The sequence below is a fragment of the Mobula birostris genome, chromosome 1 (assembly GCF_030028105.1).
Source record: "Mobula birostris isolate sMobBir1 chromosome 1, sMobBir1.hap1, whole genome shotgun sequence".
Taxonomy (NCBI): domain Eukaryota; kingdom Metazoa; phylum Chordata; class Chondrichthyes; order Myliobatiformes; family Myliobatidae; genus Mobula; species Mobula birostris.
In genome coordinates, this window is record NC_092370.1 from 223,867,210 (window position 1) to 223,883,661 (window position 16,452).

A 16,452-nucleotide genomic window follows, 5' to 3' on the forward strand; every position below is an offset into this window, starting at 1 on the left:
TGCTGCCTTTTTCAGGTATCTCCTTTTTAAGATGTCCTTAATGGCAGGAGGTTAGTGCCCATGATAGCACTGGCTGAGTTTACAAGCCTCTGATTATGTTGGCCGCCACTGCACAGGCTCAGAATAAGTTGCAAAGACCCCACCCGCCCTTGATAATCTCTCTTCTCCCTTTTGCATCAGATAGATGATACAAAAACCTAAAAGCTCAAAACACTGGATTCAAGGACAGCTTCGTACCTCACTGTTATAAAACTGTTGAATGATTCCCTTGTGTGATACGATGGGCTCTTGACCTTACGGTCGAGGAAATTTACAAGGATGTTGCTGGGACCTGAGTTATAAGGAAAGATTGAATAGGTTAGCACTTTATTCCTTGGGACGTAGAAGATTGAGAAGAGATTTGATAGAGTTAAACAAAATTATGAGAGGCATGGATAGGGTGGGACTACAACCAGAGGTCATAGGTTAAGAGTGAAAGGTGAAGATTTAAGGGGAACATGAGGGGAAACATCTTCACTCAGATGGTTTTTAAGAGTATGGGATGAGCTGCCAACACAGGTGCATGTGAATTCAATTTCAATGTTTAATTCAATTCTGATTGTCATTTAACCATACATGAATACAGCCAACCATAACAGTGTTACTGTGGGGTCAAGGTGCAAAGACACACTACCAACAGTCACATACAAGGTCACAATCATGTAATAAGAGTCCAGATGCCCAGCACCCCTCTGCCCCACGACTCCGTGGCTTGGCACCCAGTCGTCTCTCGTACAAGTCAACAAACCCATATAGAATGAAAGCTAAAAACACAACATTGCAGAATATAGTGTAGAACCAGCCTACCAATATCATCTGTTGACTGGCCTCCGACACCCGCTAGGAGACACTGTGGCTTTGAGGCTCAGTCCTTGTCCTGACGCCAGACTCCCACTAGGTGAATCTGTGGCTTTCAGGCTCAGTCCTCAACATGTACAATCACATGTAGAACAATAGTAACTTAAAAGAAGTTTGGATAGGGATATGGCCTGTGGTCCCCGTGCAGGTCTTTCGGAGTAAGCAGTTTAAATAGTTCAGCACAGACCAGATGCCGTACTTTTCTGATTCTGCTTCTAGAAAATACATACTATAAATAGCTATACTACGATTACTAGAAAACTCACTGAATGATTACACACATATAGGTGAAATGAAAACACAAGCAGGCATAGGAAAGCTTAAACTACAAGAACGTACAAGAAAAATAGCAGATCTACACCCTAATCCCTGATCAACTGACCCAACCTATTTATCAACCAAAAAGACCTAAATAATTGCCAAGCTTGTTCAACGTTCTAAGATAAGATAAACTTAGCTTTATTTATCACATGTATATCAAAACATACAATGAAATGCATCATTTGCATCAAATAAAATTAGCAAGAATCATACTGAGCAGCGTGCAAGTGTCACCATGCTTCCAGCGCCAACATAGCATGCCCACAATTCACTAAACTTAACAGTATGTCTTTGGAATACGGGAGGAAACCAGGGTACCTGGAGGAAACCCACATGGTCATGGAGTTACAGACAGTAGTGGGAATGATCACTGGCAGTGCAAAGCGTTACACTAACAGCACGCTACTGTGCCACTCTTGGTCAAGATCCCTGGCTCACCTACCTTTATGATGCAAAAATTGATGGAGAAAGGAGATGGAGCCTTGGATCCCACACCATACGATCATGGGGAGAATGTGCAATCTGCTTGTAGGCAGTAGCAGGAATTGACTCCCGATCGGTGATTGCATGTTGTAAAGTGAAACGCTAACTATTATGCTACCTATTCTGTATTCTGTTTTTCCTTTTGTTACCTCAGTGCTTGCATGTGATGTGATGTGTCTGGATGGCATACAAGCAGAAGATTTTCACTATCTCAAAGTTCAAAGTAAATTTATTATAAGAGTGCATATATGTCACCATATACTACCTTGAGATTCATTTTCTTGCAGGCTTTTACAGGAAAATAATGAAATACTTATAGGTTCAATAAAAAATTATAATGACAGACAGCCAATTTGCAAAAGATGACAAACTGTACACATAAGAATAAACAAATAAATAAATAATACTGAGAGCATGAATCATAGAGTCCTTGAAAGTTGGTTGTTAGTTTGTTGAATCAGTTTGGAGTTGAGGCGAGTGAAGTTATCCACGCCGGTTCAGGACCCCTGATCATGGTAGGTTAGTAACTGTTCCTGAGCCTGGTGGTGTGGTACACATGACATTAACAAAATAGTAATATTGTTGTCCGTATTTGCAGTTTCTTTGCTATGATTCCCACAGTTGCTCTTGGATTGTTTTCAGGTTTAGTGGCTGTGATGTTGATGGGAGTATATTCAGAGAGGACTGCACACTGTCCTCCAGGAGTGATGTTAACCCATATTTGCTTCTGTTTGTTCCATCAGGTATGGTGCGGCCAGAAGTCCTGCTTGTTACAAGATCGGCCAGGCCGCGAAAACTTCCAGTGCCCAGAGGGCCAGACGTGCCAGGTCAGCCCCTGGCTGAAGTGTTTCTCCCCTCCATGCACGGACTGGGGGGAGTGTAACCCCCAGTCTGCACTGCCTGTACACACCACATGCCAGCCCAATGCTCCTTATCTGGACAACAACTGCGCCAAGATCACGCTCCTCTTCAACAAGGAGAAGGTTCCAAAGGTAAGGCATCTTGGCTGGCCTCGTGGCACCAGGATTCAGCTCGTGTTTGGTGTTGGGACCTGACTTCCCTGCACTGATGTAATGAGGCTCTCTTCAGTCCCATGGACATAGAGAGGGCGCTTCCTATAGTGGGAGAGTCTTAGATCAGAGAGCATAGGTTCAGAATAGGACATCCCTTTAGAACAGAGATGAGAAACTTCTTTAGCCAGTGGGTGGTGAATCTGCCTCAGACAGCTGTGGAGGCCAACTCATTGGGTGTATTTAAAGCAGAGGTTAATAGATTCTTGATTAGTAAGGCAATTAAAGATTAAGGGGAGAAGGCAGGAAAATGGTGTTGAGAAGGATAATAAATTAGCCATGATGGAATGGTGGAGTAGACTCGAATGGCCTAATTCTGCTCCTTTGTTTTATGGTTTCATCATCACAGTGAAATGATGTGACGAGTGCCCACCCAGTTACTTTCAAGCGTTGCTTGCGAGACCCATTGCAACCCTTGATGGAGGAGGAGGGCATGAGACAACAAGGGAGTAGCCTTGTTCATGGGGATCCAGTCAGGGATCAGAGAAGAGGTGCTGATGGGGATTTGTAAGCAAGAAAATGTGGTTTGGCAGTGGGATGAAAGAAAAGAAGCAGCTATGTGGAAGGGATGGATTTGTTTGATTTTGGAATAGGTTAAAAGAATGGCACAACTTTGTGGGCTGAAGGGCCTGTACTGTTCTCTGTTGTAAGGATACAGATAAGTCATTCAGCAAAAGCACATGAAATGTGAGTCATATAAACATAGAAAGAATGTGATACAAAGTCCATTGTAGTGCAATGTGGTCCTACTATTGCTCCTTCAAGGTAGTGATTGGTTTAAGAAGTAGTTGTTCCTGAACCTGGTGGTGTGGGACTTCAGGCTTCTGTACCTCCTGCCCAATTGTAGCTGTGAGACGAGAGCAGGGCCTGGTGTGAAAAAATAAATTGGCCCTTCAAGATCATATTAAATTTTATCCCTTTAAACCAGCCATCACCTACAGTCTATGTTCCAAGCCTACACTAGTGACTGTCCTACACTTTTCCTACGCTACATCGATGACTCCATTGGTGCTGCTTCCTGCATCCATGCCGAGCTCGCTGACTTCATCCACTTTGCCTCCAGCTTCCACCCTGCCTTCAAATTTACCTGATCCACTTCTGACACTTTCTCCCCTTTCTCGATCTCACTGCCTCTATCTCTGAAAACAGATTATCTACTGATGTCTGTTATAAACCCACGGATGCTCATAGCTACCTGGACTATAACTCTTCTCACCCTGTTACTTGTAAAAATGCCATTCCCTTCTCTCACTTCCTCCGTCTCTGCCACACCTGCTGTCAGGATGAGGCGTTTCATTCCAGATCGAAGGAAGTGTCCTCCTTTTTCAAAGAAGGGAACTTCCCTTCCTCCACCATCAACGTTGCCCTCAACCACATCTCTTCTATTTCACGTACATCTGCTCTGACCCCATCCTCCTGCCACCCTACCTGGGATAGATTCCTCCTCTCCCCACTTACCATCCTACCAGCCTTCGTGTCCAGCACATAATTCTGTAATTCTCCAGAACTTCTGCCGTCTTCAGTAGGATCCTACACGAAGCATATCTTTCTTTTCTTCCCCCCCTCCCACCCCATTTCTGCTTTCCGCATGGAATGCTCCCTATGAGACTCCCTTGTCCATTCATCCTTCCCCACTGATCTTCCTCCTGGCACTTCCCCTTGCAAGTGGAACAAGTGCCACACCTATCCCTACACCATGTCCCTCACTATCATTCATGGCCCCAAACAGTCCTTCCAGGTGAGGTGACACTTCATCTGTGAGTATGTTGGGTCATGTACTGTGTCCAGTGCTCCCGGTGTGGCCTTCTGTATATCAGTGTGATCCGATGTAGATTGGGAGACTGCTTCGCCAAGCACCTACATTCCATCTTCCAGAAAAAGTGGGATCTCCCAGTGGCCACCCATTTTAATTCCACTTCCCATTCCCATTCTGATATGTCCATCCGTTGCCTCCTCCACTGTTGTGATGAGGCCACACCTGGGGTGGAGGAGCAACACCTTATATTCTGTTTGGGTAGCCTCCAACCTGATGGCATGAACATCGATTTCTCAGATTTCCAGTAATACCCCCACCCCCTCTCCGTTCACATTTCCCAGCCTCTTTTCCCCCTCTCCCCATATCTTCTTGCCTGCCCATCATCTCCCTCTGGTGCTCCTCCCCACTTTCCTTCCTTCCATGGCCTACTGTCCTATCCTGTCAGCTTCCCCCTTCTCCAGTCCTGTATCTCTTTCACCAACCAACTTCCCAGCTCTTTACATCGCCTCTCTCCCTCCAGGTTTCACCTATCACTTTGTATTTCTCTCTCCTCTCCCCCCATCTTTTAACTCTACTCCTCATTATTTTTTTTTTCTCCAGTCCTGCTGAAGGGTTCAGCCCAAAATGTCAAATGTATTTTTTTTCCATAGATGCTGCCTGGCCTGCTGAGTTTCTCCAGCATTTTGTGTGTATCACCTACCATGTTTGGCTCTCTGTATCCATTGTTACTCACCTTGTACCGTGATCCATCCATCATCTACTGATTAAATGTTTAGATATAAGCAGTGTTAGGCTATTTGGCCCATTGAGTCTCCTCTGCCATTTTATCATGGCTGATTTCATAGAGCAATAGGGCACTACAGCACAGAAATAGGCCCTTCAGCCTGTCAAATCCATTCCAAACTGTTATTCTGCCTAGTCCCATTCACCTGCACCTGGACTATAGCTTTCCATACCCCTCCCACCCAAGTACTTATCTAAACTTTTTGTAAATGTTGCAATCAAACCCGAATTCACCACTTCTGCTGGCAGCTCATCCACCCTCTGAGTGAAGAAGTTCACCGTCAATTTCTCCTTTAATATTTAACCTTTAAATGGCTTGAGATTTGTCTATTTTAATGCAAGAAGTATCATAAACATGGCAGATGAACTTAGAGGCTGAATCAATGCATGGAGCTATGTCGTTGTGGCCTTTGCAGAGATTTGGATGTCTCAGGAGCAGGAATGGCTGCTAAGTGTGCCAGGCTTTAGATGTTTCAAGAAGAACAGGGAGGGAGGCAAAAGAGGTGGGGGTGTGGCATTGCTAATCAGGGATAGTGTCACGGCTGCAGAAAAGGAGGAAGTCATGGAGGGACTGTCTACTGAGCCAGTGTGGGTGGAAGTCAGAACCAGCAAGGGGGCAATAATTTTACTGGGTATTGTTTTATAGACCCCCCCCCCCAATAGTTATAGAGACTTTGAGGAGCAGATAGGGATCAAGATTCTGGAACAGTGTAATAATAATAATAATAATAATAAGGTTGTTGTGACAGGCGATTTTAACTTCCCTAATATTGACTGGCATCTCCTCATAGCAAGGAATTTGGACGGGGTAGAGTTTGTTAGGTGTGTTCAGGAAGGTTTCCTAATACAATATGTAAATAAGCCAACTAGAGGAGAGGCTGTACTTGATCTGGTATTGGGAAATGAACCTGGTCAGGGTGTCAGATCTCTCGGTGGGAGAGCATTTTTGAGGTGGTGATCCCAACTCTCTCCCCTTTACTTATAGTGCTAGAGAGGGATAGGAACAGAAAATTTGGGAAAACATTTAATTGGACTAGGGGAAATATGCTATTAGGCAGAAACTTGGGAGCATAAATTTGGAGCTGATATTCTCAGGGAAATGCACGGCAGAAATGTGACAGATGTTCAGGGACATTTTCCCAGGGCTGAAATGGCTCACACGCTTTTTCCCAGGGCTGAAATTGCTAACATGAGGGGGCTTGGAAGTAGGTACAAGGAGGATGTCAGAGGTAAGTTTTTCACACAGAGCAACGCGGTAGAGGTGGATGCAATAGGATCTTTTAAGATAGGTGCATGGAGATTAGAAAAATAGAGAGCTATGCGGTAGGGAAATTCTAGGCAGTTTCTTGACTAGGTTACCTGGTCGGCACAACATTGTGGGCCGAAAGGTCTGTAATGTGTAGATTTCTGTTCTTTAACCCTTAACCTATGACCTTTAGTTCTAGGCTTGACCAAAGTCAGTGGAAAAAGGCTTGCTTGCATATGCCCTATCTATGCCCCTCATACTTTTGAGTACTTATCTCTACTCCCAATTGTTTCTCAAGAGCACATTGTACCACTGTCAAAAATTAATCATTTTTAAAGAAGCACAAATATAGTAATTCTCTAAGTCCATATCATTTCTTGTATCTGTAGAAGCAAAATACTGTCAGGTACAGCCATATATCCTCAGGCAACATTTTGTAAAACACTTCCATGTTCATCTAAGAATTTCATTTCTCAGTACAACTTCCACCACTCTTTCTTGATGTACAGAATCAAGATGATCAGCCAAACCGTAATGCAGAAAGAAAAGCTCAATATATAAAACATGACACTGATTGAAATAAATTTTACTCAAAAAAAACTCCAAATGAAGTTGTTTTTTTATTCTCTTAGCAAATAACTCTGTGATTTGTGTTTTGTTCTTACAAAAATATTTTCACTAAACCTAGAAATCATACAAGCTTCAAAAATGAGCATGATGAAAACATGGGAGACCAATTAACTTTTTCCTCTCAACCCCACTCTCTTGCCTTCTGTTTGTAACCTTTAACATCTTTATTAATGGAGAATCTCATCAAGCTCCAATTTAAATATACTCAATGACTTGGCCTCCACAGCCGTCTGAGGCAATGAATTCCACAGATTCTCCACCCCCTGGCTAAATAAGTTCCTCCATCTCTGTTGTAAAAGGACATTCTTGTATTCTGAGGCTGTGTCCTCTGGTACAAGACTCTCCTGCTATTACAAGCATCCTCTCCATGTACACTACCTCAAGACTTTTAAATATTTGCTAGGTTTCTATGAGATCTCCCACTCATTCTTCTAAACTCCAGCAAGTACAGGCCCAGACCCATTAAACACTCTTCATATGTTAACCTGTTCATTTCCGGGATCATTTTCGTGAACCTCCTCTAGACCCTTTCCAATACCAGCACATGCTTTCTTAGATAAGTGACCAAAAACCGCTCGCAATGCTCAAACTGTGGTCTGACCAATACCTTATAAAGCCTCAGCAGTACATCCTTGCTTTTATGTTCTAGTCCTCTGGAAATGAATGCTAACATTGCATTTGCCTTCCTCACTACCAACTCAAAGTTCAAGAGTAAATTTATTGTTAGAGTACGTATATGTCACCATATACTACCCTGACATCCATTTTCTTGCAGGAATTTCAGGAAAATAAAGAAATAGAATATAATTTATGAAAAACTATAACAAAGACAGACAAGCAATGAATGTGCAAAAGAAGACAAATCATGCGAGTAGTAGTAGTAGAGAGCAGTGGTGGATAACTGTTTGTCAGGTTGGAGGCCGGTGACTAGTGGTGTGCCTCAGGGATTGGTACTGGGTCCAATGTCATTTGTCATATATATTAATGATCTGGATGATGGGGTGGTACATTGGATTAGTAAGTATGCAGATGATACTAAGGTAGGTGGCGTTGTGGAGAATGAAGTAGGTTTTCGAAGCTTGCAGAGAGATTTAGGCCGGTTAGAAGAGTGGGCTGAAAGATGGCAGATGGAGTTTAATGCTGGTAAGTGTGAGGTGCTACATTTTGGTAGGACTAATCAAAATAGAACATGCATGGTAAATGGTAGGGCATTGAGGAATGCAGTAGAACAGAGTGATCTTGGAATAATGGTGCATAGTTCCCTGAAGGTGGAATCTCATGTGGATAGGGTGGTGAAGAAAGTTTTTGGTATGCTGGCCTTTATAAATCAGAGCATTGAGTATAGGAGTTGGAATGTAATGTTAAAATTGTACAAGGCATTGGTGAGGCCAAATTTGGAGTATTGTGTACAGTTTTGATCACCAAATTATAGGGAAGATGTCAACAAAATAGAGAGAGTACAGAGGAGATTAACTAGAATATTACCTGAGTTTCAGCACCTAAGTTACAGAGAAAGGTTGAACAAGTTGGGACTTTATTCTTTGGATCGTAGAAGGTTGAAGGGGGACTTGATAGAGGTATTTAAAATTGAGGGGGATAGATAGAGTTGACGTGGATAGACTTTTTCCATTGAGAGTAGAGGAGATTCAAACAAGAGGACATAAATTGAGAGTTAGGGGACAAAAGTTTAGGGGTAACACGAGGGGGAACTTCTTTACTCAGAGGGTGGTAGCTGTGTGGAACGAGCTTCCAGTAGAAGTGGTAGAGAGAGGTTCGATTTTGTCATTTAAAAACAAAAATTGGGTAGGTATATGGACAGGAAAGAAATGGAGGGTTATGGGCTGAGTGCAAGTCGGTGGGACGAGGTGAGAGTAAGCGTTCGGCACAGACTAGAAGGGCCGAGATGGCCTGTTTCCGTGTTGTAATTGTTATATAGTTATATGCAAATTATAGAAAAGTAAATAAATAATACCGAGTGATAAAAGTCCTTCAGAGAATCCTGCAGAAGGACTCCCAAGTCCCTTTGCATCTCAATGTCTGAATCTGTCTGTTTCTATTAGTATTCAAGAAATGTTAGCGAAAGGGTTGTGAAATTTGCTGGGGTAGGGTGTGCCTCTAGAATTACCTTCACGTTCTCCTTTCTAGGGCATCACGGTGGAATATATCTGCTGGGAGCTGAGATACTTGCCCACGCTACGCAGCCTATCCAGGGAACGGGCCTTGTTTGTGTTGTGCGACTTCGCCAACGCCACCAACAGTGCAGTGGAAGTGGCCGTTGTAAGTAACTGCCTCCAGCACCCAACCGGTCTTGCTCCTGATCACACCGTTACATACGCCCCAGAGTCATTTGATGCCTCCTGAATTTGTCCATCACAGCTTGCTTAATCCCCTGCCCCTCTTGACCTGGCTTTGTAAGAACAGAAGGAAATGGGAGCAGGGATAGGCCATTTGGCGCTCCTCAGACCTGCCCTACCATTCAGTATGATAATGGATGATCTGACCCAGGCCCCAGCCCCTCCTCTCTGCCTGTTCCCCATCACCTCACTTCCCTGATTGTCCACTAGTGGTATTTCCTAACCTAAATACCTCCGGTGATCCCGGGGGTAGAGAATTCAAGAAATTCACCTCCCTCTGAGAGAATATTGTAAATGAAAGTTCTGCATGTTGTCTGTTCCAAACTTTCAGAGTGATGGAGAGCTGCCTCTTAGATATCCCAACGGGGGGCATCTTGGAACTCCCTTGATACGATGTGCAGTTTTGTTGGAACCCACAATCACAGTCCTTGCTGCTCTTCTCTTCCCCCACCCCCTCCCCAGTCTGAAGCAGCAACTCAGCTAGATGTGGTGAAAAACTGAAACTCCTTCATTACATCCCTCAGTGCTGGGGTGAGAATAGGAGGAACTGGGCAAATATGGAGGGGACAGAGTGGGGAGCAGTTTACCCAACCCCAACCGTTCCAAAGGGTTGGGAAATGATCAGGGAGATGTTTGTGGGGAGATAGATGCCCACTAGTGCAGTTGATTGTTGTTGAGATTGCTCACCAGGTCTGTGGATGTGGTGTGTTGCTTGACAGACAGTTGCTGTCTGCCTGTTTTACCAATTCTCAGGTTCTTTTCTCTGCCATCTCTCCAACACCACAGTCGTTCACCCCGCAGGCCGAGGACCAGGATGGAGCCCTGATCAGGGAGGTGGTGACAAAGATGGTTGACAGCATCACTCAGTGGCAAAACAGCACTGTGATGCTTGCGGTTGTCGAAGTGAAGGTAGAGACGGCGTACATTCCTCTCCCCCAACCAGGTAACACTGACTTTTTTTTAAACTCCTGTTGCCTATAAATCTGTTTGGCTGCCTTATTGTTAGACTGAAGCTAAGCCCTCTAGATCTGTCTCATTAGTCTCTCATATGTAAGACAGACTGGAGGACAAACTTAAGATTGGAGCTTGACCCAGTGCAGATGGTGGTGTTCTCTTCACAGTGTAGTTTTTGTTGATTTATTTTTTCCAATATACATTCCATGAAATCAAATTCAGCGATTTGTGAATTCTTTGAGGCTGAATTTTGGTAACCTGAACAGCCATAACTTGGGGGTCGCCTCTTAAAGTCTTGGGGACATCATGTAATAGTTCTACATAACATTGGTCAGTCCGCATTTGGGACATGGGGTGCAGTTCCAGTACAAGAAAGGTATGATTAAACGAAGGGTGCTGAAATAATTGGAGGTCTTGAGTTATCAGGAGAGACTGAGGAGAAGAGAAAGCGTGAGAACACCTCTCTTTTATTCCTCTCCTCCATTTCTTCCATAGTCCACTCTCCTCTCCAATCAGATTCCTTGTTCTTCAGTCTTTTACCATTTTCACCTCACCCCTCCCAGCTTCTCAGTTCATCCCTCTTCCCCCACCCACCTTCCCCCTCACATGGCTTCACCTCTCACCTATCAACTTGTGTTCCTCCACTCCCCCTCACTGTCTTATTCTGGCATCTGCCCTTTTCCTTTCCCATCCAGCAGGAAATATCGACTGTTCATTCTTCTCCATAGATGCTACCTGACCTGCTGAGTTCCTCCAGTAATTTGTATGTGTTCCTCAAGATTTCTAGTATCTGTGCAAAATCCCGTGTTGTATAAAATTGGTCTGTTTTTCCCAGGATTAAAGGAGGCTGAAGGGTTGACATGAGAGGGGTATATGGCAATATTAGAGGATGGGTAACCAGAGTCTGTTTATCCTACCATAGTAGGGTTGAATAAGACTAGAGGGTACAGTTTTAAGGTGAGGAGAGAGGTTTAAAGAGGGTACGAGGACTAAGGTTTTCCACACAAAGTGGAGTTGGTGTCTGGAGCAAGCTGGTGGAGGCAAGACAGTAAGTAACAGCATGTTCAGGCATCTGCACAGGTACTAGACAGAGCATGGCACAGAGCAATAGATTAGTTAATTTGTTTATTGTCACATGTACTGTGTTACAGTGAAAAACTTTGTTTTGCAGACGATCCATACAGATCAATCATTCTTTTCATCAAACTTTCATTAATAATTATCTCAAAACTTGTTTGTCTCCTTCCTCTTGCCCTCCCTTCTCCCTCCCCCCCCCCCCCCCCCACCATGCAGCATACCTGGTCCCTGTGTTGAGCGTGGTGTTCGGCACAATCTGGCTGATCTGCATCAGCATCTGCGTGTGGTGGACGCGGAAGCGGCGAAAAGAGAGGGAGAGAAGCCGCCCGCCCACAGACGATTCAGTCAACAATCAGTGGGAGCCCCTCAAGCCCATCAGGAACCCCATTGACAAACCCTGCAGCAACAGGGACCTTCAGTACGAGTGCAGGAACCTCATGGCTCCCCATAACCGGTCTCTGATGTCCACCGAGGAGGTGGAGGAGCTGAGTGTTGACAAGTGCCCCTCCCAGCGATGTACAATAACATTCTTGCCTACGAAAGGCGACGTAAACTCGACACAGTTAACTCCAGTCAGGCAGCCACATCGGACAAGCAAACGGGACAACCGTTGTCTGAAAAATGTGAATGCAATGAACCATGAAGGAGATAAGGATCTCTCTGTGTGAGTAACGGGGAATTGTTTGTGCCTACAGTTTTTTTTCCTTTTCAAAAACAAACAAAGGGAGGTGAATATTGAGATTTCTTGTTACACCTCATTGTGTTAAGACTGAAAACATTTGTTAAAGTCTTCATACTCAATCAGTGTCTCTTCTGCTGTGTGTATAGAGCATTTATTTACCATTGTCTTTTCAAATCCTGTATAAATTATTGGTGACTTGTCCAGTGTCAAGATCTCTTTGCTAGTTGCTATTTTTGGTATTAATTTCTCATGACAGTTCATGGGGGAAGGGTGGGGTGGGCGGGTTCGGACCTTGCCGATCCCAGAGGAATGAGGAACCAAGCTTTGCCTGTTTTCTGTCACCATAAGCGTACTCTTTCAGCTTCACGTACTGTTTACAAATGGATATTTGGCTTGTAGTACTGCGGTGTATCTTTCTTTTCTGTACATCAGCACCTGCGGGCACACGGCACTCCATAACCCTGACCTTAATGGCTTGGCCTCTTGGCTCTCTGGATTCTGTGAGCCAGCTGGGGTGGAGTGTGGGGGACTTGTAGGTTTATACAAGCATCTACCCAGAACCACCCCTTCTCCCACCACCCCTCACCTGGTGCCAGTGACATAGGTGGACCTGCTCCCTCCTGAACTCGCTGCCTCTGGGAAGTTGCTAGCTTTCCCCAGCCCAGGGAAGGAGGATAAGGTAAGGAGGGAGGGGTGGGCTGTGTTTATGTGAAGTGCAGAGAAAGGTGGGGAAGGGTAGCAGTCGCAAGACAGATCAAGATCTTGTTGTTGCTCGGGAATGTCACCACCAAGTCCAGCCTTGGTGGGAGTAGGACGGTTGCTTCCAAAGACTTTGTAGCTCGATGAGAGTGAGGGAGGGGAGATGGGAGGGAGGTTGTGGTGGGAGCAGATCAGCGGACTGACACCCAGAAACAAGTTGGGCGATCAGTGCTTCCCCTTTCAGATGGAATCACCACTTACTTAAAGTGCCTTGTAGCAGCCAACTCCCCTCCTCCCTTTTGGACAGGACCTGCATGTATGCAGAGTTACCTTAGAGTGCAGTCATTGTTGGGGGACTTTAATGGTAGCTGTTAGCACGCAGCACAGTCCCATAATGGTGCAGCCAATGGATGCTCTTGCATTATCTTTGCTCTTGAGGTCAGTGGAACCTAGGAGTGATTACAGTATTGGAGGGGTGTGTGTGCACCTGGAGGCTGGATTGTTGTAGCAACTGTCAAAGTCTGATCTGCTGATTTTTTTTTAATATATAAATATATATATAAATATATTGTGAACTATGTACCTTCCATACTGACCTATAATAAACAATTGTAAGTGTATGATCAAAACTTTTGTACATATGTATATATTTAAGGAATCTGTGTATATTTGATTGAATAACTTAAGAAAGATATTCAAGTTTGTTTAGATGCCATTCCTTAATTTATGTTTTGGGGAAAGAAAAGGGAGTTTGGTGGCATTTCTCTTGCACGTCGTTTTATTTTGCCCTATGTCTTACCATCACTAATATTATGTCTGGCTAAAGATCAAAAGTATATCATTTAAAAAAAAATCTGAACACTAAATCAATTTGGCAAGTTCAGTTGGCCCACACAAAAATGACAACTTGTTTCGCCACCGTTCCCGCCTGGATTTAGGAGAGCATGTACTGGGTCACAAACACCACAGTGAAGGCACAGATGGAAATTAGGAGCATTTTCTTCAGTTTTTGCTGAGGGGGGAGGTGTGGAGAAAGTAAAGGAGTGAGACAGCAGAACACTCTTTCCCTCCTGCCCCAGGTTATTTACATATGCCACTCTGCTTACCACTGGAAGATCAGTCTTCATTTTACAGAGGCAGAGTGGATGGTCGTATATTTTCAGCCAGTGTGACGTAGATGGCCAAACCTTCTGAAATAACTTCCCTATTTCTTGGCGCTTTGTATGCCCCCCCCCCCCCCCCATTATCTAGTCTGTACCGTCATTGTCAAGTAGAGTTTAATTCAGGCATATGAAAGTTAAGGAACAGAGTACACACAAGTTATTCCCTCAGACTCTCGGCTTCCTGGTTCTTCCACCTCATCTTCTGTTACCTACCTCTCTCCTTCACTCTGTTGGTGAGCCCTCTGCTGGAAAAGCCTACTTTGTGTAAAAATATATATATATATCTGCTTTCAGCATATGACAAAAAAATGAAGGGATCAGTTTGTTTTTCTATATTTAAAAAAATGTACAAGTTTTTGCTTTATGTTCCAGTGCAAAAAAAACCATAACTCCAAAAGAGTTTGTGAATATATTTTGGACGAGAGTATCTTTCTGCATGGTAAATGGACCCACTTCTGGGAGGAATCTAAATACTACACTCTCGTTTTTTGTGTGTTTTTTTATATAAACTAAACTTTATTGCAAACTCTTTTGAGTTAATCCAGATCTTTCTAAAAAGAAATGAAATGTAACCAAGCATTCGCTTCACTTTCAAATATCTAATTGGCAAGCTGTTTCTGAAAACTCAATAAATTTTGTCTAAATTATGGACAAGAGGCTTTTCCTTCTGAATCACATTTATTAATGTCAGTTTCATCGTGAGAGATGGAGGGTGATCTTTAAATAAAAGGGATGAAAAATTACAAAAAAAAGCTGGCTGATTTTTAAAAGAAAGTAAAATTGCAAGAACTCTGAATAAAGTTGTAATTTTTTTTGTATAAGGATGTTGCTTTGCCTTGCAGAAGTCCTCTGTTCATATACTGCATTTTGTTTGATATGTTCTTAGAGATAACTTCCAAAAAAAAACCCTATTTATTAAAGCGTTTTATATTAACGTCTCCCAGTGTGTCTTGTGGATTCTTGGGGAGGGTTGCCATTTAATCCTGAATTAACCACTGGGATAATGCCAGCCTGATTAATTAACCACTGGGATAATGCCAACCTAAGAGATCTACGGTTCCTCTGTAAGCTCCCAGGGCAGTGAGTGCATCAGCGCTCCACCACCACACATGTGTATCTCAGTATATCTCACAACACAGTAGAAGTCAAAGTTGCGTTTACCATCATACACACAAATACATATATGCACAGTTGTCACAAAAAGCTTACTTGTTCAGATTTCAGATTTAGATTTATCACTTGTACATAGAAACATACGGTGAGATGTATTGCTTGCATAAGAGATCAGAGATTAAGGGAGCTAGGGCTTTACTCTTTGGAGAGAAGGAGGATGAGAGGAGATATGATAGAGGTGTACAAGATAATAAGAGGAATAGATAGAGTGGATAGCCAGCGCCTCTTCCCCAGGGCACCACTGCTCAATACAAGAGGACATGGCTTTAAGGTAAGGGGTGGGAAGTTCAAGGGGGATATTAGAGGAAGGTTTTTTACTCAGAGAGTGGTTGGTGCATGGAATGCACTGCCTGAGTTAGTGGTGAAGGCAGATACACTAGTGAAGTTTAAGAGACTACTAGACAGGTATATGGAGGGATTTAAGGTGGGGGCTTATATGGGAGGCAGGGTTTGAGGGTTGGCACAACATTGTGGGCCGAAGGGCCTGTACTGTGCTGTACTATGTGCTGGGGGCTGCCCTCAAGTGTTGCCACACATTCTGATGCCAACAAGGCATGCCCACAATGCTCAGCAGAACACAACACAAAACGTGACAAGCAACAACAGAAGTCCCTGTACCTCCCTTCCTCCCAACCTCGCTGACCCCACGCATGCATGTACACAGCCCTCTAACCCCAGTGTAGACCATCACGTTCAGCCTCCATTAGGCTCGTGACTTGGCAGAGACTGGGCCCCCCTTCCCCAGTGGATTCACAGACTCTGGCTCCAGCCGTTAGGACTTGACTTGAGCAGCAGCAGCATCACAGGCAGGTAACATCATATAAGCAACATTCACAAGAAAATCTCACAGTAAATTGTACACATGCACAATTATTAAAAGAAAGAATGCAATCAAAACAAAAGAAAACAATAAAAGTGAGATTCTGTGGATGCTGGAAATCCAGAGCAACGCGCACACAGTGCTAGAGGAACTCAATAGTTCAGGCAATATCTATAGAAAGGCAGGCTGAGGAGCTTCATCCGAACTCCCATTTTACTGCGAAGCTTAAAGACAGATGACCTTTCTTTGTCAAATGCAAGTCAAAACATATGGTGAAATGTGTAATTTGCATCAACGACCAAAATAGTCTAAGGATGTACTGGGAGCAGCACACAAGTGTCACC

The 16,452-nt window shown here is 43.9% G+C and overlaps 1 protein-coding gene across 5 annotated transcripts in view; it reads left to right on the forward strand.

The window, feature by feature from the left end:
* jag2b (jagged canonical Notch ligand 2b) overlaps nucleotides 1–15,031 on the forward strand; it is a 254,114-nt gene extending 239,083 nt beyond the window's left edge. For all 5 annotated transcript variants that reach the window (XM_072272472.1, XM_072272463.1, XM_072272473.1 and 2 more), the window contains 4 exons: nucleotides 2,445–2,693; nucleotides 9,332–9,463; nucleotides 10,327–10,483; nucleotides 11,788–15,031. In XM_072272472.1, the coding sequence (XP_072128573.1) occupies nucleotides 2,445–2,693; nucleotides 9,332–9,463; nucleotides 10,327–10,483; nucleotides 11,788–12,239 (990 nt within the window). In that variant the 3' untranslated portion in view covers nucleotides 12,240–15,031. The remainder of the gene's footprint in view (nucleotides 1–2,444; nucleotides 2,694–9,331; nucleotides 9,464–10,326; nucleotides 10,484–11,787) is intronic.
* Nucleotides 15,032–16,452: the final 1,421 nt, after the last annotated feature.